The sequence below is a fragment of the Sorghum bicolor genome, chromosome 4 (assembly GCF_000003195.3).
Source record: "Sorghum bicolor cultivar BTx623 chromosome 4, Sorghum_bicolor_NCBIv3, whole genome shotgun sequence".
NCBI classification, from domain to species: Eukaryota; Viridiplantae; Streptophyta; class Magnoliopsida; order Poales; family Poaceae; genus Sorghum; species Sorghum bicolor.
In genome coordinates this window covers 2,876,280-2,898,439 of record NC_012873.2, presented here as the reverse complement: position 1 = coordinate 2,898,439, position 22,160 = coordinate 2,876,280, and the positions used below count along the sequence as shown (strand labels likewise).

The 22,160-nt window shown below is 45.6% G+C and overlaps 1 protein-coding gene and 2 long non-coding RNA genes across 7 annotated transcripts; 2 read left to right on the top strand and 1 right to left on the bottom strand.

Annotated features, from left to right (window-relative positions):
* On the top strand, nucleotides 3,378–6,137 carry LOC8062817 (leucine-rich repeat extensin-like protein 7). Its single transcript, XM_021460483.1, has one exon. It carries the CDS (start codon nucleotides 3,789–3,791, stop codon nucleotides 5,892–5,894), a length of 2,106 nt encoding a protein of 701 aa, XP_021316158.1. The 5' UTR covers nucleotides 3,378–3,788; the 3' UTR covers nucleotides 5,895–6,137.
* LOC110435117 lies at nucleotides 8,581–12,648 on the bottom strand. 3 transcript variants are annotated; one of them, XR_002452784.1, is made up of 3 exons: nucleotides 12,080–12,648; nucleotides 8,975–10,617; nucleotides 8,581–8,815 (listed from the first exon to the last, which is right to left on the bottom strand). It is a non-coding gene; the product is annotated as an uncharacterized LOC110435117 (long non-coding RNA). The 3 variants fall into 3 exon arrangements; XR_002452783.1 differs by lacking the exon at nucleotides 12,080–12,648 and having other exon boundaries at nucleotides 8,975–9,276; nucleotides 9,458–11,188; XR_002452782.1 differs by lacking the exon at nucleotides 12,080–12,648 and having other exon boundaries at nucleotides 8,975–11,188.
* On the top strand, nucleotides 13,591–20,631 carry LOC110434620. 3 transcript variants are annotated; one of them, XR_002452163.1, is made up of 4 exons: nucleotides 13,592–14,122; nucleotides 14,243–19,228; nucleotides 20,036–20,117; nucleotides 20,243–20,631. It is a non-coding gene; the product is annotated as an uncharacterized LOC110434620 (long non-coding RNA). The 3 variants fall into 3 exon arrangements; XR_002452164.1 differs by having other exon boundaries at nucleotides 13,591–19,203; XR_002452162.1 differs by having other exon boundaries at nucleotides 13,591–19,228.

Below are 22,160 nucleotides of genomic sequence, written 5' to 3'. Positions count from 1 at the left end.
CCAAATTTGATAATGAAAGTTTTCCGTTTCTGGCAAGCACGAGTGCACGAGAAGGTGCTTAGAACACATACTACACGATCAGATAGCCTGCTGGCTCGTGCAGCATAGCGCGTCGATTTCTTGGGCCCTCCAACTGAAGAACTGTTCCTCGCATGTATCCCAACACACCAACGTTCTGTCTTTGTTCCCGTTCGTTTGACCAGCCAAACAGCTTGCTCTTGTGTGATCTGAGGCCGGCGCTGAGAGAAGCCATTGTGTTTGGTAGTGCTCTTGATTCTTACAAGAATGTTGTTTCTGATCTAGATTATCTCAAAAACGTTTCTGAGACCATTTGACTAGAGACCAACTTAAATACAAACCATTTTAACTTGTTACACTAAGGTCAGTCTCAATGCATGTTTCATAAGAGTGTCATGCACATTAAATATGGTGTCACATAAGTAAAATTGCGGATTTGGCAGGGTCATTAAATGAAGGAGTTTCATCATATGAGAGAAGAGTTCCATCCCTATGAAACTCTTAAGTTTCATCATATGAGAGAAGAGTTTCATAGTCTTAGTAATTGTGCCATGAAACTATGCATTGAGGCTGGCCTAAAAAAACGGTAGTAAGTAATGAGATGAAGAGTCTTTGTGAAACCAACCTCTTACCACGTGACAAGCGCGGAGATCAACTCTCAAAAAAAAAGAAATAGCTGAAACGTTTCAGTTCCCAACTTGGGCCTTGTTTAGTTAAAAAAAAACCAAATTTTTTTCAAGATTTACCGTTATATATATATGGAGTGTTAAATATAAATAAAAACAAAAACTAATTGCACAATTTATTTGTAAATTACAAGACGAATCTTTTAAACCTAATTACTTTATAATTGTATAATGTTTGTAAAATAAAAACGAAAGCGTTATAGTAACAAAATTAAAAAACTTTTTGCAACTAAACTAGACCTTGTTAAAAAAACTGACAAGCGCGGAGATCTAAAAAAATTTGTAATTTTTTTTTAACTAAACAAGGCCTTTGAAGCTGCTGCATGCCTCGGAATCCTGGCTAGTGGCTAGCACAAGCGGTTGATCTACTGGTACGGAGAACATCGCGCAAAAGTTTGAGTGCAGTGGTGCTTAGGCCTTGTTTAGATCCAAAAACTTTTTGGATTTTAATACTGTAGCACTTTCATTTTTATTTGACAAACATTATCCAATTATGGAGCAACTAGGCTTAAAAGATTCGTCTCGTAATTTACAGGTAAACTGTGTAATTAGTTATCTTTTTTATCTATATTTAATGTTCCATACATATGCCGCAAGATTCGATGTGATGGGAATCTTGTAAAGTTTTAGATTTTTGGATGTATCTAAACAAGGCCTTAGTTAATTGACTAGTGGAAGCAGCATTAATGTAGTATAATAGCCTCTTGGTGAGCATCTGGCACATGATAATCACCTCGTATAATAGTACTACTAAGAATCAATTTCTAGAGTTATCATAAGTCAAATGTTTTAAACTTTAACTATTTTTTTAGAAAAATACTATATTTATGGTATCAAATTAGTATTATTAAATTCATTATAGAATATATTTTTTATATGGTGCACATTTTATGTCATAGATGTTGTTATTCTTTTCTATAAAGTTAGTCAAACTTAAAAAAGATTGATTGATATGGATTCTAGAAATTAATTTTTTCGTGGACAGAAGAGAGTACAATATAGGAGCAGGATGTACTCCGTAGTTAGGCCTTGTTTAGTTCTTGAAAAAAATTACAAAATGCTAATATAACACTTTTGTCTGTATTTAACAATTACTATCTAATTATAGACTAACTAAGCTCAAAAGATTTGTCTCATAAATTACATGTGAACTATGTAATTAGGTTCCTTTCCATGCTCTAATAAGGCCTTGTTTAGATGCCAACAGTTTTTGAAGTTTGACATTGTAGCACTTTCATGTATTTGATAATTATTGTCCAACCATAGACTAACTAGGCTCAAAAGATTCGTCTCGCAAATTACAGACAAACTGTGTAATTAGACCTTGTTTAGTTCCGAAAACATTTTGGTTTTGGTTACCGTAGCACTTTCGTTTTTATTTGACAATTATTGTCCAGTCATGGATTAACTAGGCTCAAAAGATGCATCTCATGATTTACAGACAAACTGTGCTATTAGGTCAGTCTCAATGCATAGTTTCATGGCATAGTTATCAAGACTATAAACTAGGTAACCGAGCCACATGAGTTTTATGGGGATGAAATTCCTTTCTCATATGATGAAACTCGTTCATTTAATGACTCTGCTAAGTAGCAATTTTGCTTATGTAGCACCCTATTTAATGTGCATGACACTCTCATGAAACATACATTAAGACTAGCTTTAGTTTTAGTTTTTGTTTATATTTAATGTTCTATGTATATGTTGCAAGGTTCGATGTGACGGAAAATCTTAAAAAGTTTTTAGTTTTTGGGGTGAAATAATCAATGTCGTAGGAAGCCTGAGGCCTTGTTTAGTTAACTCCAAAATCCAAAAAGTTTTTAAGATTTTCTGTCACATCGAATCTTGAGATACATACATGAAGTATTGAATATAGACGAAAATAAAAACTAATTACACAGTTTAACTGTGAATCGCGAGACGAATCTTTTAACCTTAGTTAATCTATGATTGGACAATATTTACCGTAAACAAACGAAATTGCTATAGTAACGAAATCCAAAAAATTTTCATATCTAACGAAATTACCTAAGGCCAGAGAGTGATCTAAAGAGTACCAGTGTCAGTGTCAGTGTAACGCGAGCTCCTCGACCCAGACAGACAAAAACCCTAAACGAATGACCTGTGGAGCAGGGCAACGCGAACGAATGACCTGTGGAACGAATGACCTGTGGAGCAGGGCAACGCGAGCACGCGACGATTCACGAGTGCGTGCATACAGGTATGTAACAGACTGGACGTACGTCGTCCGCTCCACACCCACGGCCACGGCCATGCCGTGCCGCGAGCCTTCCCTTCTGGAGCCCGTGAGGCCCATTGATGCTGCTCGCCGTCGCCCAGCGACGGAGCCGGCCCGGCCGCCGTCCGTGTCCGAACGAAACGAAACCGCCACTTTTCGAATTCGAACTCGCCTCCATGCATGGGGATGCGTAAACAAACAAGAGGGAACGAAACAAAAGTATAGCCGCGGACGTCAACACATGCTCTACACATGCAGACGGTCCAAATCATGCAGACAAAAACAAACGCAAAGGCTAGTTAAAAGCTAAACCCAACTCCATCCGGACCAAAACAAGACGGACGGGCACGGGCACGCCAGCCCAGCCGAACTCATCCCCATCCCGAGCTCACCTGCCGCTGCCTGCCCTCGCTACGTGCCGCGCCGCCCGTCAACCAACCAACCCAGCCAGCCGCGTCGCCGCCGTCTCCGTGACCGTGACCGTGAGTGACGAAGCTCGCTCGCAGGCGCAGGCGCAGAGAGACACCACCGTCACACACCCAGCACAGCACACACACACACACACACACTGATGGCTAATCAACTGAGCTTGCTGTGCAGCTGGCCCCCATGTGACTGTGTTGTCAGCCACTGACGACTGCGCTTGCCTTCATCAATCACACACACACGCCCCTCCCAGCTCCCATCCCCATGTGCGCGCTCTCAATGCCACTGCCCGCTCCACGCTCCCCTCTCTCTCTCTAGATCACACGAGACCCGCCGCCGTCCCGCTCGCATTCCCTGCCAGCTCCTCCGGCCGGATCGCACCGCGCCGACCACCACCAGACACTCCATTCCTCAGAGCCATGATCCTCCGCAGCGCGGCGGCTTTCGCGCTGCTGCTGCTGCTGCTCGCGTCCCCGGCGGCGACGGCGCAGGAGGGCGGCGGGGACGCCGTCTCCGAGCCGTACGCGTCGTCGCTGGCGACCCGCTTCGACGCGCCGCCGTCGTGGGCGTTCCCGAACGCTCGCCTCCGCGCGTCCTACGCCGCGCTGCAGGCGTGGAAGCGCACCGCCATCTTCTCCGACCCGTCCAACTTCACCGCCAACTGGGTGGGGCCCAACGTCTGCGCCTACAACGGCGTCTTCTGCGCGCCACTCCCGGGCTCCCACCCCGGCGACGTCGTCGTCGCCGGGATCGACCTCAACCACGCCGACATCGCCGGGTACCTCCCGGCGTCGCTGCCGCTGGGCGTCCCCGACCTCGCACTCTTCCACATCAACTCCAACCGCTTCTGCGGCGTCGTCCCACACACCTTTGCGCACCTCCACCTCCTCCACGAGCTTGACCTCAGCAACAACCGCTTCGTGGGCGGGTTCCCGGAGGTGGTGCTGTCGCTGCCGGCGCTCCGGTACCTCGACCTCCGCTTCAACGACTTCGAGGGCAGCATCCCGCCGGCGCTCTTCGACCGCCCGCTCGACGCCATCTTCCTCAACTCCAACCGCCTCCGCAACCCGATCCCGGCCAACCTCGGCAACTCGCCGGCCTCCGTCGTCGTGCTCGCTCACAACCGCCTCGGCGGTTGCATCCCGCCCAGCATCGGACGGATGGCCGACACGCTCAACGAGATCGTGCTCATCGACGACGAGCTCACGGGATGCGTCCCGCCGCAGGTCGGCTTGCTCCGGAAGCTCACCGTCTTCGACGTCAGCGACAACCACCTGCAGGGGCAGCTCCCGGCTGCCATCGTGAACATGGCTGCTGTCGAGGAGCTCGACGTCGCACGCAACCGCTTCGAGGGCGCGGTGCCGGCCGGCGTCTGCGCGCTTGCCAGCCTCAGGAACTTCACCTACACCGACAACTTCTTCACCTCTCGCCCGCCTTGCGCCAAGGCCACCGCTGACGGCGCCTGGAATTGCATTCCCGGCGCGCCGGCGCAGCGCCCGCCGTCGCAGTGCGCGGCCGCCGCGGCGCACCCGTTCGACTGCAGCAAGGCGCAATGCCAGGCAGCCCCGGGCGGCTACACCCCAACGCCGGGAGGCGGCGGAAGAGGTGGCCACGGAACCGGCAAGCGGCCGCCCACGCCGGTCTCGTCGCCTCCGAAAGGCACCTTCATAGGGAGCCCGCCGCCATCGTCTGCTACTCCCACTCCTTCCTACCCGTCGCCGCCGTCGAGCGCCACCACCCCCTCATACCACTCGCCACCCAAGGGCTCCACCACCCCATCGCCGCCTACGGGCTCCACCACTCCGTCATACCCCTCGCCGCCGTCGAGCGCCACCACCCCGTCCTACCACACGCCGCCACCTCAGGGCTCACCCACCACCACGCCGTCCTTCCCCTCGCCGCCATCGAGCGCCACCACCCCGTCATACCACTCGCCACCTTCCCACGGGTCACCCACCACGCCATCCTACCCGACACCACCCTTAAGCTCCAGCACGCCATCCTACCACTCGCCGCCACACGGCGCACCGACCCCGTCCCACCCGTCGCCGCCGTCCGGCTCCTCCACAACTCCTCCAGTAACAACAACACACGCGCCGCCCCCGCCGACGTCCGCAGACGAGCCAGACGTGCGGTACGCGCCGCCACCGACCTCCTACAGCCCGAACCCCACAACGCCACCAACCCACTCCCACGGTTCGCCGTCGCCTCCCTCCACGGGGTCCCACCAGCCCCCGTCCTCCGGCCACCCCACCACGCCGTCGGCACCAACGGCGGAACACCCCGGCTACGCCCTGCCGCCGCACGCCCCGGGGACCGGGACCCCCTCGTCGACACCGTCGCACCCCACCACCCCCTCCTCGGGAACGCCGTCGTCCTCGCATTGCTCGCCGCCGCCTTCTCAGGGCGGGAGCCCCGGCACCGGCACCGGCGGGCACCATCCGGGCGGCGGCAAGCTGCCGTTCCCACCGGTGTACGGCGTGTCGTACGCGTCGCCGCCGCCGCCGGGGAAGCCGTACTACTAAACCACCTTGACCGCGCTCGCCCGCGCTGCCTCGCCGTCGCCGGAGTATAATACTTTTCACCCGCCAGTATAATACTTCTCCATGCATCCATGTAGTATTTTTTTTCTTGGATTCTTTTTTTTTTGTTTCTTTGATGATGCGTATTTGATCAAATTGAATCAAAGAGTTGCTATGTATTGATTCTTTTTCTTCCTCCTCCCTCCAGCTCCTCACCGAATGAATTTATTAATTATTTTCAAGATATATACTCCTATAAAACACTGCCCTTGTACTACAATCAGATCAGCATCTCCCGGTATGGTATACACGATCGATCATGAACGTAGCGAGACGAGATCCAGCACGGGGAATGGGAATCCATGTTGGGCAATAAATAAATAAATTCGTCGTAGATGTGCGGAATGCAGGCACCGCCATGGGAAGCGCCAACCTTTTCAATTCATGAGCCCCGATCGGAATGTCTGCACGCGCTTTTGCGGAGGTGGTAGAGATGCCGACGCAAAGCACTTTCAGATGGCTCTTTCGGTGGCAAAGTACTGCATCGCTAGCAGTTCCGAGCAAGGAAAAAGGTGATCGGAGGAAGAAGAAAGGCCAAAAGGGAGTGGAGGGACAACAGTTGAGTTTCTTTCGGCGTGGCCATGGCGCCCCCCGTCGTGAGGCCGCCGCCGCGCGCGTGACGAAGCGAGGAAGGGAAGAAGCGGAAGCAGCAGGGGGACACGGGACGACAGGGTGGAGAAAGAGGACAGCTTTGGGTGGTGGTGAGCTAGCTGAGCTGGTGGCTAATCACCAATGCATGGATGCATGCCGTGCCGCGGAGTTTAATTACCAGTGCTGGTGGCTAATCAGAGAGCGGCAACCACCGTCCCGTCCGTGTTGTACTTTGCCGGATTCAGATCAGCTGATCAGAGGAAAGCGACAGCGGCCAGCGGGCGGCCCCATTGTCCGTGTCCCATGGCGGCCGCGTGGGCGTGTCCATCCGATCCGACCGAGTCCGCCCGCCCGCGGCGCGGACCCCCACACACGCCAGCGACCACTCCGCTGCGCTGCTTCCCCACCGATCCATGTGCGCGCGCGGGGGCGTTGTACAGCTGCTCTGCTCCTGCTCTGCTGCCGAGGGAGTGAGGAGAAAAAGGGCACGCACGCCAGCGGCTAGCGGGCATGCATGGCCCATCGGCCGTGGAGGAGTCGGGGCACCGCACCGCGTCGGCGACTCGACGCTGCGAGCGAGCGTCCCCGGACGTCGGTCGTCCTCGGCCAGCGCGGCAAGATTTGGCCACCATTTGGGTGGCTGCGGATTCGCCTTGTCACCAATCCCCATCGTTTCGTCGGGAGGGAGTCACATGGGATGCGATGCGAGCCGTGCATGCATGCATGGCGCAGTACAGTGGGCAGGTGACGGTGCGCGGCGGCAGCCAGCCAGCCAGCAGCACGGTGGTCGGTGGCCGGTGGGTGAGCAGCATCGATGCGGCCATGCGGGGCCAACAACTACTGGGGTCGCTTGATCCTGCACGACCGATTCACATTCACCCGGCCGTTAACCACTGAGGGACGGGGGCGAGATCTGCAATTCTGAATCATTTGATTTATTTAATTATCTGGTTTACTTATTTTCTTTGACCGTATGCGACAACTGAAACCGGTTCGTTCGTACGTACTACATGAACGAGCTAGGGAAGTAGAAATACGCATGTGGTCTGCTGCTAGACCGTGCCATCTTGTTTAGTTAGGCCTTGTTTAGTTCCAAAAATTTTTGCAAAATTTTTTCGATTCCCCGTCACATCGAATCTTTAAACGCATGCATGGAGTATTAAATATAGACGAAAATAAAAACTAATTGTACAGTTTGGTCGAGGCCTAACTAAAATCTTTAATGCTTCATGCATGTAATGCAAAATTTAATATGACAGAGAATTTTAAAAAGTTTTTGGATTTTGGAGTGAACTAAACAAGGCCTTAATGATCGTCCAACTACAAGGCATGCACCGACAGTACGTACTTGCGACTCGAGGTTAGTAGATTCAGAACTACTGCTGTACTAGTAGGCTTGGATTTCGTCTACTACGTGCTGATGATTGTCTACGGTCCGAGTATTGTAAACCCAAAACAACTTGCTTCTCGTTGACATTTGTTATGCCTATGCCGGTTATTACGACCTGCTAGTCAATGCCCTCGACGAGATCTCTCAATTCAGTAGCCGTTACTACAGCACAAACCATGCATGCGCAATAAATTATTATATTATTACTTCTGCTGCAGTGCTGCTGCTCGCACTACGTTCATGGAGCCGTTGCATTAGGGCTTGTTTACTTTCCAAAAATTTTTGCAAAAGAGAAATAATAGTACTTTCATTTATATTTGACAAATATTGTCCAATTATAGACTAACTAGGCTCAAAAGATTCATCTCGTCAATTCTGACCAAACTGTACAATTAGTTTTTATTTTCATCTATATTTAATACTCCATGCATACGTTTAAAGATTTGATGTGACGAGGAATCTAAAAAATCTTGCAAAATTTTTGCGAAACTAAGGGCTTGTTTGGCACAGCTCAACTTCACTAGTAAAGCTGTTTTTTTTAGAAAATAGCTTCATGAGTGACTTTCTAGATGAAGCTGAGCTATTTTGGAGAAAGTGTTTGGCAAAATAGCTTCACCAACTACTTCATGCATAGTTGAGAGAGAGAAATGAGGAAGAAGCTGCAATAAGCTATATTTTTCCAGCTTCATCCAACTTATGTCTTTGTGAGAGGAGGAGAAGAATAGCTTCAGCCATGAAGTGTTTGGAAAAAAAAAAACAGCTCATGAAGCTGTTGTGAGCTGTACCCTACACAAGGCCTAAAGCATCTTCTACTGTACATCGCGGGCCGCGGCATAATTTTCGTTTCGGCCACGAGTGATGAGAGAGGGTGGCCTCAGTTTACCTTAAAAACAAAAAAGTAAAACAAACAATAATTGTATAATTTGTTTGTAAATCGCAAGACGAATCTTTTAAGCCTGCTTATTTCACAATTAGATAATATTTGATAAATAAAAATAAAAATATTGTAGAATCAAAATTCAAAAACTTTTTGAATTTAAACCTGTGCGTTGTGATGTGTGGAGCCTCGCTCGCTTTGCTGCCAGCGTGGGGAGCAGACCGACGACGGTGCGCTGCATGCTCTGTCCGCGTCGCATGCATGCATGGTGTGGGTTAGTAATAATAATCCACCATGATCACGACGATTCACGCAGTGGGCACACTGGGTCGGTAGCACCGTGAATGCACAGCGAGCGAGCGAGCGACCGTTGTCGGCGGCCATGCCATGTGAGTATGTGACGCTGCAGCTGCGTCACGCTGACGGCTCCGTGGCGACGACCTGAAGGGCTAGCTGCCATAGTATCCCTGTAGCGGTACGGAATACATGGGCCCACTGTCAGAGACCCAGCGCCAGACATCATGCTCTCATAACAACATAACTCAAAGATCAAGAAGATATCTTGAAAGGTTAACAAAACTCCAACATGCTAGCTTTTGGCTGCATGAATGAAACTAGAGACTTTAATCAACTATAACAGGTCAATACCATCAGTGCTTCAGCAAAACCTTCACAAGTAGGAACTTCACTAAATCCTCCACTACTGAATGATATTCCAGATAACTATGATAGGAAAGCATCAATATCTTTTGTCCATCTACTTCGCGGCACACGAAAAACTGCATTGCAAAATATTCACATATTGCATATTTGATAGAATGCACAATTAACTATATTTCCATATGCATGGACGACGTTATAAAGGCATACTGTTGTAAGGTCTATGGGTATGAAAACCAATTAATGCAAGCTCAGGTGATGCCCTTGCAAGCTTCTGCACGAACGAAGAATAAGTTACGCACCGAAATAATTCATGGAATAGCATGCACAAATTGAGAACTCGGATGATAAATGGTTCGGCATCAGGCTGGACACAAAAACTCCCGCACAAATTTGAATTTTCTCCATTCATCAATGATCAGTCATACTAAAATGCAAAATTTTAGCAAAATGATGTGTAGCGTTGAACTTGGTTTTCAAACATTTAGCAAAATTCACAGCATGCTATTGCTATGAGATAGGGGTTTATTAAAAAGGATTGCCGCATAGTGGGCCTAAGCCTGATCGACAATTAGGAAGTAGATGTTTTTTTTGTGAATAAATTAGGAAGTAGATGCTTTGTCGTCAAATAAAACACTAACACAGATGCGTTAGTACCTTAGTAGTCAGTCCTTCGACAGATTCATCAATTTAAAACTCTAAAGAAAATTAATAATTCCATAACAAAAAAGGAAAGTTGAAATCAAGAGAGCTTAAATCACATTATGAACACACAAGCCTCCACGAAACCCCAACACCCAATTTTATCCCTAAAACATCCATAAACGAGGAAGAGGAACACAAGAGGGGGCTAGGGGTGCGGTCGTACCGCACAATCTTCTTGTTGTAGTTGGTCACAATGGTGGACCAGTAGAGCCCTAAGGACGCTGTCCCCCTCAACGACAACCACCAGCTGCATCTCCTCCTCCGCCATCAATAGTGAGCAAGTGACTGATGTCCTCGAGCTCTCGCTAATCCAAACCTGGGCTTCCACCAAACCTAGACGGCGGCGGAGACAAAACGAGGACAAGGAAGCCAGGTTGGAATGGCCGACTCCTAAGGCGCACTATTTCGTCCATGATATGTGGGCCCATGATGAAGTGGTTGTTCTGTCAGCACATGCAAAACGCGTGACTTGTCAACTTTGCTAAGTATGGTTGCCATACCATACATCACTTTTCAAAAACGGTGGCGATCAGCAACGCTGGAGAGCGAGCAGCGCCGCGGTATGAATGCACCATGAGCGACGCCACAAAACTTGTGAGTAGTGGCAATCTCAAAGGAAGACAGGAAGAGATACGATAGGAGTGTTGCGGGTATGGGCCTTGGCCTTTTGCCCAAAATAACGTACATGCTTTAAGTCTACAATTGTTATCTACCTAAATGGTGACTAATATTATGATAATTGATGCAAGATGGTCATTTTTACAATATATGAATTTCTATTACATGCACAACTAAGTCAAATAATAAGCAGAGACATTATAAACATTTGTCATCTTCAATACATTAAAAAAACAAGAGCTATTTTCCCCAACATATTTCAAAATGTCTTTAGCTTCTTTAAAGAAGACACTTCTTTACAGGAACAAGGGCAGAAGTTGTTTTTAGGCCCTGTTTAGATTGGAGATGAAAAATTTTTGGGTGTCACATCAGATGTGTCGGAAGGATGTCGGGAGGGATTTTTAGAAACTAATAAAAAAATAAATTACATAGCTCGTCTAGAAACTGCAAGACAAATCTATTAAGCATAATTAATCTGGCATTAGCACATGTAGGTTACTGTAGCACTTAAGGCTAATCATAAACTAACTAGGCTTAAAAGATTTGTCTCGCGATTTTCAACCAAACTGTGTAATTAGTTTATTTTTTTATCTATATTTAATGTTTCATACATGTGTCAAAGATTCAATAGGATGGATAAAAAATTTTTAGGTGAGGAACTAAACAGGGCCTTAGAGGAACAAGGGCAGCCTTGCCAAAGAGACTCCAATGCAAAGCTCTGATTCCAATCTTCCGATCAATAACAAGTCAAGTCAAAACTTGGTACTGGTGTGTTATAACTAGCTCAACTATACAAAATCACTCCAACTCTAGTGCACTCCTCTGAGTAGAAATCTATATTTTATCTATAAAGAGTCAAATCTATAAAGAGTCAAAATTTCAGTTTGCCAATACAATTTTTTCTGCCACCATGTCCGATCTCTCCGCCCAGTTCAAATCCAGTCCACGTATATAGAATTCTTTAAGTCATCCAGTCTAGGACAATCCAAATCTAGTCCGCCACTATTTCGTATAGGACAATCCAAATCCAGTCCGTATACGTATATATAGAATTCTTGTCCAAATCCAAATAGGACTGCATATATTTTAACGAAATCATAAAGTATTTCCATAAGTACAAGAACACAACTTGGAAGACAGCAAAACAGGGAGAGAAAGGATCCAAGATACAGTTCAAGATACCAAAAAATAAAGTGACCTTTCCAATCAATAAACCACTGAGAGAAGATTAAAAAGAACTCTAAGAGAATATGCAAGACAAAAACTGAAATCTCTAGAAGAACATACCGTGGAAGCCAGAGCGAAAGAAATGAATTCACAACCTATCCTGTTTGTCTCCCATGAATCCATTCATAGCCAAAAGAAATCACCTGTCAATCGAACTAAAAACAAAGAGCGAACCAAATGGATTCACAGCCTATCTTGTTTGTCTCCCATGAATCCATCTACAACCAAAAGAAATCACCCATCAAATCGAACCGAAAACAAAGAAACTAGATAAGAACGCTCCTATGAATTGATCAAGAAACAAAGAAATCAATTAAGAAGGCAGCAAATCTGTAGAGACGATGTAGATCCGCTCCTGCTGCAGCTGGCGGCAGCGGCGCTCCTGCTTCGGCGTCTTCTTGGGTAGGAGACTGGGGACGGGCAGCAGCATCGATTGACAGGGCTCGCGGAGGCCGGCGAATCGGAGGAGATGGAGCAACAGAGGGAGCAAACGAGCAGAGGGCGCCGTATCCTCGAGTCGTGCGGCGAGACGCATCCACACCGTGCTTTGTGGAGAAATGGGTCTGCAAGCCATCAGGCTGAGAGTCGGGTGAAGGTTGGGTTTGGATGTATGGATAAGATTTTGGATGGACGAATGGATGGAGTACTCATGGACAGCCCCCGGTACAGCTAATTATGTCTTGTTCAGTTCACAAAAAACAAAAAAAAATTCAAGATTTATCGTTACACCGAATTTTACGGCATATGTATGTAGCATTAAATATAGATGAAAACAAAAACTAATTGTAAAGTTTACCTGTAAATTGTGAGATAAATCTTTTAAGCATAGGTAGTCCATAATTAAATAATAATTATCAAATAAAAATAAAAGTACTACAGTGTACCAAATTAAAAAAATTGCGAACTAAACAAGGCCTTAATTGGGGCTCCACGGGGAGCGGATACGGGAACGCTCTCCCATCCTCAACCCCGTCTGACCCGATTGGGATGGTTTTGGTCCCGTTTACTTCTCTATGGACTGTTCCTATCCACGTCTCCTAACAGAAAATTCCTCACGAGAAAATAGAGATCGAGGCCCATTGTCATCTTTAATCTGTCCGCAATGGGCCAACATAAGAACAACTCGTCACGGATGATTGAATTGTTGAACTACAAATCATCCACTTAGAGATCTTAAACCCCGTTGCAACATACGGGCATTTTTACTAGTCTCAATTAAACACCAAATCACTCCGACTTTGCCAATCCACTCCGATCTGCATAGACGAGGTGTTAGAATTTTAGGCATTACTCGACATATTTAAAAAAGAAATAGCTTCTTAATGGATTATATGCAAATTAAAAAGAAAACCCTGAGTTTCTTATGGGCCCATTGAAGGCTCCCGAGAAACTGGTATCATTTGGGCCGAGATAAAGATACACGGGTTGTTGGGCCATGAGCCGTGCTGAACCACATTGTGCAGCACGCCTCGCATCATGGCCTCACGGGCCCCGCAGTTCGTCACCTGCTCGGTTGCTCCTCCCTCGTCCCCTCCCAAGTCCAAAACCACGCAACGCATAAAGCCCTCGTCGACCTCGCCGTCTCCAACCAGATTCATTTTTACTCGTTATTTTAAGTGTGAGGCCTTTGCGTGTGGACAGCTGCTGCGGCGGCGGCGGCGGTAGCTCATGCGAGGCGAGCGCTCTAACCCTAAAGGCCTAAACCCTAAGGCTATCTGCTGCAGCCATTCCTGCCGCTTGTTCCACTCGCGGCGGCCGGTGACCGCACCACCGAAACCCACAGCCCTTGGGACCAAAACGGCGGCGATGACGAAGGGCGCCGCGGTTGGCGCCGGGCCGGTTCCCGAGCGGCGGCCGGCCGCGGATTCGCGCCTCCACGGGGCCACCCCTCTCTCCGCCCCGCCGCGCCGCGCCGCGTCGGATTGCGGGCCCTAGTGCGGGCGACGGTGCTGCGGTGGCGAGGGCTGGGGTTGGGGACCGTGGGGGCGGGGTCTCAGCGGCGGGTTCCGGTCGCGGGCACGGTGCCACGGTCGGACGACGCGGGATCTGAGCCGCCATTGAGGAATTTTTTTTGGAGCATTTGGTTCCGAATGTTTCGTTTTGGTACGCGCTCTGCCTCCTCCTCTCCTGCTCGTCCTTCTCGTCCTCGCCGTCGTCGTCGTGCCTTTGATTGCTAAATTGCAATTTTTCCTCCTCCGCTCCTCGTCTTTGCCCGAACCCTAGATCGAATTGATGCTGTGCAGGCTCCGATTCTCCGGAGCGGCCGTCGCTTCAGGTTACCATCCCTACGGTGCTGCCTCGCTGCCGTTCCGCCTGGAATCGGTGTCGGTAGGGGCTGGGAACCGTGCGGAGCCGTCTGACGCCTGCGGCTTCCACTGCGCTGCCTTCATTCGCTTCTTCCTAGATGGCCAAGAGACTTCCAAACCCTTGAAGAGTCTGTTCTCCTGTCACTAGTACAAACTCCAGCGTCGCAGTGGTGATCTCCTTACCCTGCTGTTGCCGGTGCTCTGCTCTGGAGGAGCGTTCTTCTCACGACTGATGGGCCGCTGCCGTCGGCATATGCCAGGTGCCCTGGTCTTCGTTGGCTCCTTCGTCAGGTCTTAACTGGGCACTTGGCCGGTGACGAGCACCCACCAGGTGTGCCAACCCCTTATCTTCACTTCCTATGCGAAACTGAGCACCCAAACCCTAACTTAAGCTATTTGGCTATTTGTATTCGGATCTGATCTACAAGTGTATACATGTATTATGCCTATTAACTTTGATCGCTTTCAAAGATTATCGAGCGTACATGTGCACACCCATGTTCTTTATTGGATCCATGCCTACGGTTCCGTGTGCTTTGATCAGCTTTGCTCTGAATGTTCCTAGCCCTAAAGCTCCTCATCCTCCCCACCTTGGTGGCATTTGGATAGGCAGCACGAATGGTATTATGATATGTGATGAGATAAAAAAACTCACCTGCTGGGGTAAGGCAGCCCTCGGGGCACGGGCATTGCATTAAGAAGTGCAGGTTGAAGGAACCCCCCAAACCCCTGCCCCACCCATACACTGTGGCACCGTAGCCCATGTGAGTACGATCATGACCGTGGCTGGGCCTTAGACATGTGTTTTGGCGTGATATAGACAATGAGATTTTTTTTAACCTGAGCCTGAAAATTTGCTTCCATGGGGAATCAAACCCCAAGACCTACCCTTTCACACGATGATGAGATATAAGAGCAGCTCCAGTGTGCATTGAAACCGAACCATGGGGAGAGAGGAGGAGTATGGTTTGCTTTCACCACTGCAGGTATCTAACCAAGCAAAGCGATTATTGTAAGCGGTTCATCCTTTCGGTTCGAACCAAGCCAATAAAAAGTTCAGTGAGTGGAGTTACTCGCTTACTGCCGTCCTTTGGGCAGTAGGTATGGACAGAAATCAGCATGGATGCTGCATTCTTTACTCTTTTCTATTCTGCTGTGGCCCTCACCAACACTGCTGCACTCACTTCCCTAAAGAGGTGGCTTTCTGGCTCGGGTGAAAGTACCCAGCGGGCATTGCATTGCAAGTGAAATTTACTTAGGGTGACCGTTTTGGACATGGAAATGGGCCTGAACCTGTCAATGGAGTGTCGATGAAGGGCGATGATGTTCTACCTTTTCTGAATTGCATAACATTGAGCAATCAAGGCAGCTCCGAGTATCTAATTAGAGCTGTGACCCTCTCCCCTTCTGAAGTCTATTTAATCATCCTTTTTGTTTGTGGTTCTGCCTAGTAGGAAGGTCATTTGGATATGTGACAACCAGCACAGTTCCACATACATTAGAGCATCTCCAATAGTTTCCAAAACCCACTTTGAATCTGTATTTTTTTGGTAAGATTGATAAAAACTGCTCTCCAACAACTCCTTATCTCAACCGCCAATCTTTCTGCATTTGGATTCAAAATTGCCTTGGAGTGAGATTTTGGAAACGATTAGGAACCCAGCAAATATGCTCTCAATTTTTTCTAGCCACTTGGAAAACTCTTTGATTTACCAATTGTTTTTTTGGGAACTATTGGAGATGCTCTTAGGACGAGTAAATTGTGCAGCAGAAGGGAGGGCTTGGTTTCTATGATTGAGCAAAGGTGACGCTGAGCCCTGTTTTATCTTTCAGTCTTTGCAACTATTCTGCACTTCAAAATTTTCCAATAAAGAAGGAAAAATGCCTATGTGCTGAGCCACTCAAGCAGCCTTTTTCTTATAGTACAACTGTCTGAATTGCCCTCCTCCCCTACCCACCCACACAAGCACACCCATCCACCCACCCACAAAAAAAAAAACAATGCAAAAACCTTTTGGCTAACTCGTGGCAGTTTTTGCCGCTGTTGCAGCTGATGTGAGTTGTGACAGCTAACCTGTTCTTTGAACTGGTTCAAAGTTTTATTATATTTTCTACTCTTGTGTGCTCTTTATCTGGTTGTTATTTTATGCTATTTTGCATGTCCTGTTGATGCTCTACCCTGTTCTCCAGGGGCTATTCTTCATTTGCCTTCCTACTGGATTTGAACCTGGGACCTGGGTCAATGTTCCGCTCTGTTCGCTTTGGCTGATAAGTCATGGCTGAAAGTACTGTTCTCTGATTTGTTGTGAGAGAAAAACACTGCTGAATGGCTGTCCATCTCATAAGTTCCTACCTGAGTGCCTCTCAAGAATGAAGAAATAAAATTCCAATGTGGGGGCAATGATCAACAACCATGACTGACATAAGCGCCTTTGATAATCAAGGCTGCTATGGGTACAAAACTGGAATCCTTGCTTTCCTCTCTTGGAGACTTTTTCAATTATGTTCTGATGATAGTGGATTTGTCCTTGGATGGTCATGCCATTCTTCATGGGTGATAACCAGGGCAGCTCCACTTATCTGATCAAGTTGATCTAGTGATAAGAGATGATGGGGATACAGTTAAATGATTGAGCAAAGGCGAAGCTGAGCCCCCAACCCATACATACACACCCCAAAAGAAAGAGAAGAAGATAACATGACTTTATTTGATTTCCTTCATGTTTTAGTTGAATATATGTTGCTGCTTTGTGTTTTCTTGTCTAACCTACATATGTTCTAACTTTATTCCTTTTGTTGCATTTTTTTTGATAAAGGAAGCTTTTATTAAAACCTTGGAAGCACATCGAGTTGATACAAAGCCAAAGAGGACAACTTCATTCCTTTTGTTGCATTTGTCTATCGAATTCTGTTCCTTTGTAGGTTGAGATGTTTCCTAATTTCTGTTGATTCTGCTATGATTTTTTGTATTGGGCTTGGGTTGCATGATGGATACTTTCTGTTAACTTTGTTTGTCCCAGAATTTACTGCTGTAATTTCATGAGATGTTTAGATCATGTACTCCTGTTGGAGCTGGGTGAGTAACTATTGTAGCCGTGCAGAGTGTACATTCTTTTGTTTTTTCTGTTTTTTTTATCGCTTGTTCTGTCGATCTTCCTTCTTGTTTGGAACTGTTCTTCAGTGACTGTAATGATAAAATGCCCCAGCCCTATAGTGCTATTACTTTGTAGCGTCCTGAATTGATACCTTTGGTATTTTGCTCAATTTGTTGCTAAACTAGGATGGCTGATACCATAACAAGTAACCAGTTTGCAACTAATTGTTGTGATTGCTGCAGTGGAATTTAGTTTAATAGTTTAAATTCCACACCAACCCACCCCAACACACATGGATTGAGATGGATACATGGGCATCCAAACAAGGCCTTACAGAGGGATGGGGGGAGAACATGGTGCTTCTACAAGTATTCTGTTCCACCATACTTATAGGTTATGATTGTATTCCTTTCATCTTATCCTGCCTTTTCCAGTGATTTATACTTGGGACCAGGATCATGGTACTAATGGGACCAAAATGTCAACTTGGATTATATATTCCTAACCTGGGTAGATTTGATGCATATATTCCTTGTTTCTTTGGTTGGGATGCCCAAGCTTACTTGGATGAATTGCTCATTTAGTCATTTTGTTCTAAAGAATATTTTCTTTTCCCACAAACACATATTTAGCTACTAGCATTCTTTCAACAATAATTTGGGCAACCAGCAATTGCGTTAGTGGCTTGGAGGTCCCTGGGCTGCTAGTATTGGCATTAGTGGTCCAAATTTGTGCACCATGACCTTGATGAATCTTGATTGATCAAACAAAGTAGATGCGCTAAATTACTATGTATTTTGTATTACTATTGTGACATGGCTGTACTTTTTTGCCATGTGTGAAAGCTCAGACTTGTGCAGTTCACATGGGAGCAGGCCATTTCTTTCGGTGTGCAGCATAGCCTGCATTTTTAGGTCATGGCTCGCAATTTGGGTTGCAACTAAGGTTGTTTAGGGGTCAATACTATAGTTTATTGGGGGATATAATTATTCAACCCATGAAACAGCACAAGGGCACTCTATCGCAACCTCTCACTCACTGACCACCGCTGCTTGTTGCTCCAACCACTGATCCGACCACATGAGCTCTCAAGAAGTTGTCGTTTTGCATCCATCTTAGGTAACCATTACCATCCTTCTGGCTAAGGATGGCAACGAGAAATAGTTTTCTCTATGCAACTTTAGGGGAAGCCTAGTTTTCCACCGCAGGATTGTTCTTTGAGATTTGTGCCATGCCCTTCTATGCCTGACAAGCCTGAGTAGTTTCAGATGGATCTATTTTTGTCTCGACATCCACGCAATTTTCCTCACCCCCGAGCCCACTTGACAGAAGCTCTCCATCTCGAAGGCAGAGCAGGAGCAGCACTATAGTGCAGCTGCCCGGCCGTGACTAGCAAACCTCCTTGACTTCATCCCGAAGGAGGAACAGGTAACTAGCAAACCACCTTGCACAGCCGAGCAGGTAACTTCTGTTTTTTTGTAATATCATTATAAACTTACCTTGCTGGATTGTTCCTTGCAATTTAGATGGTATGATGTATATTTAGGATTGGAAATCAAGATGTTCTAAATCTCATATATGCAAGCTGTATCTTTATACTGTACCAGTAAAAAAACTTCTTGGCGATTGGCGATGGTCCTTTGGGTAGAAGTTTGGTCAATATGTAATAGAAATGACTGTTTTCGCCAGGAAATGGTTTTCAATGTGTGGACCCAATAGCCAACCATCAGGACTGATGGGAGCCCTTGAGAGGGCATTCTGCAATGTGCCTACAAGACCAAATGTATAGACACACACCATCATGCTTGGTATATTGTTATTTTCTTTCTAATTGATAATCGCAGTGTTTTATAGTACTAGATGCAAGTTGTAACAAAAGGTTCAGAATTCTGTATTGCTTAGGCCTTGTTTAGTTCACCCCAAAAAGCAAAAAGTTTTCAAGATTCCCCGTCACATCGAATCTTGTGGCACATGCATGAAGCATTAAATATAGACGAAAGCAAAAACTAATTACACAGTTTAGCTGGAAATCGCGAGACGAATCTTTTGATCCTAGTTAGTCCATAATTGGATAATATTTGTCACAAACAAACGAAAGTGCTACAGTACCGAAATCCAAAATCTTTTCGGAACTAAACAAGGCCTTAATTTCATAAGTAGTCATGTAGCTTTGGGTAGGTACAGGATTAAAAAAATTCTGAATTCTAGGAATGGGAGGGAAATATTAACTTGCACCATTTGAATTCTATATAGGCCGTGTTTAGTTCTTGAAGGGAAAAATTTCGCGACACTGTAGCACTTTCGTTTGTTTGTGATAATTATTGTTCAACCATGGACTAACTAGGCTCAAAAGATTCGTCTTGTAAATTTCGACCAAACTGTGCAATTAGTTTTTATGCGTCTAAAGATTTGATGTGACGGGGAATCTTGAAAAATTTTGGGTTTGGGGGTGGAAGTAAACAAGGCCATGAAGAGGGGTCATATGGCATTCACAAATGGGAACGCGGAATATTTGAGACATTTAATGAGATATGTGCCATCCTCAAGTTTATATCAAATAATCAACAAAGAGGTTGTACAGAATGATGATCTTTTGCAAGGTTTAATTCTTTCAGATGGCGTTGTATTGATTCTTGAAGTATCAACAGTTCAGTATGCTCCAAACTGTTAAGATTCAAATTTACCTGACCATACTAGGTAGGTACTTGAATAAGGTGATCCAACATTTTCTTGAAAGATCAGGGAATGCTATGTGAGATTTAGATTTGTACACCCAATTCTTTAATAAGATATTTTCCTTTTTTTCCCTATTTGTTTTGCAGATCATGAATCGCCAAAAAGAGTCATGTCTCGAGATAGTGGCAGCAACAAGTGCAACACAGATTTGCTTCAGTAAGAACCAAGAAGCATACTGAAGCTCTGCCTGTTTAAGCCCTGTTCATATGGTAAAGTTCAGTTCTGGGGACGACCTTCCTGTTAATGAGCTGCAATTGAATTGTACCAAATGAATCACGAATATAACACTGGATGCAACATCACTTAATAAATTTTAGAGTTATTTGGTCTATCATTGTAAAATGTTTTGTTAGTGGACCAGCTTCAGCTTTCCCTGAGTTTTTCTGCTTTGAACTTGTATTACCATGCAAACATTACATGGAGATAACAATCCCTCATTTGAAGTTAGGGGTTCTTTCCCCACAATTACAAGCTTCATGCTTGCTCGGTATGATACAGCCTTGCCGTAAATAGGACAAGTTTTATGTCTATTGTTGGTCCATGGGTATGAAAAACAATTAATGCAAGCTCAGGTGCGCTTGCAAGCTTCTCTGCTTCTGCACAAACGAAGAATAAGCTGTGCACAGAAACAATTCATGGACTCGCATGCACATGTTGAGAACTCGGATGATAAATGGTTCAGCATCAGGACAACAACAATTACCTTTCCTGGCACTTTACTTGCACAAAATCTCCTGCACAAATTTGAATTTTTTTCCATTAGTCAGTCATACTAAAATGCAAAAGCTCAACATGAATTTATGATGGTGGCATTGAACTTGGTTTTCAAACATGAATTTATGTTGATAGTTCAGCTACACATGGTCATTCAACTATTTAAAATAGGATAACTTTCTTATGAAATGTTTATTTTTAATTTTATTTACATCATTGCGTTTCTTACAATGAGATCTACAAAAGTAGACCCATAATGCATATTCTTTATAACAGTTTTTATATACTGACAACTTATGTTATCTAGAAGTAGCTAGTTATGTATTGGGTGCGTAACTATTTATGTTGATAGTTCAGCTACACATGGTCATTCACATATCCTGATTAGGAGCGCTACAATACACATACCAATTATATTTGCAGTAAACATACTGATTAGGGGGTGATTAGCATCACTCTTCTATTGTCACGTACAGACCGTATTCGGTTTCTACCACTCGAACCAATAACGAGGCATCACCACCATGTCACTTGACTCATAATAGGGTGTTGACCAACCCGCCAAAGGTAAGTACTAGGATTACCCGCCAAAGGTAAGTACTAGGATTAGGGTCCGCAACATAGGTTAAGGATTAGGGATCACAAATTGGGTTAGGATTAGTGTTTGTTGCTTTGGTTGAGATTAGGGGCGGCAACCAGTATAGTCAGCTAGGCAGGTATTCCGATTGTTGTAATGGGTATAATAACTTGCTTTCTAGTTTGTAGCTTATGCAATGCTTGTTCTAATCATTTGTCCTCTCCTATCAGGTTGTAGTTGTTTTGTTTCATGACTATTTAGGCAAGCAACATTTATCATGTAGTTGAAGAACCTATGGTGTTTCCTACTTTATGTTGTTGTCACTTACATTTGACCCTGAGAAGTTGTTGTGATGGTCATGCGGTTTGTAGCGTTTGGAAGTCATAATACTCACAATTTGTCATTTTCATGATATCTTGTCACTTGATTAGAATATAACTTACTAGTTGCTTAGAATATAACTTGCCACATAATTTGCTTAGAATATTTCATTTTTTTCTAAATTATTTCTTTTAGTTTTGGTTCATTGAGCTGTGATTTTTCATTTTTTTTTCACTCATCCTTTCAGGTTCGAATGCCTTCCCAAACCGTTATTATTAGTTGTTCTTCAATATTTCCTGCTTTTAAATAGTTTAGTTTTCTTTCAATGTACTTTTTAGTTAAATTTATTTTTGTTTCGTTGTTTCTTTTAGTTTTAATTCAAATGAGTTATG

Bases quoted from the DNA above. Each gene is read 5' to 3' on its own strand.
- LOC8062817 (XM_021460483.1), top strand. From the start codon at position 3,789: ATGATCCTCCGCAGCGCGGCGGCTTTCGCGCTGCTGCTGCTGCTGCTC.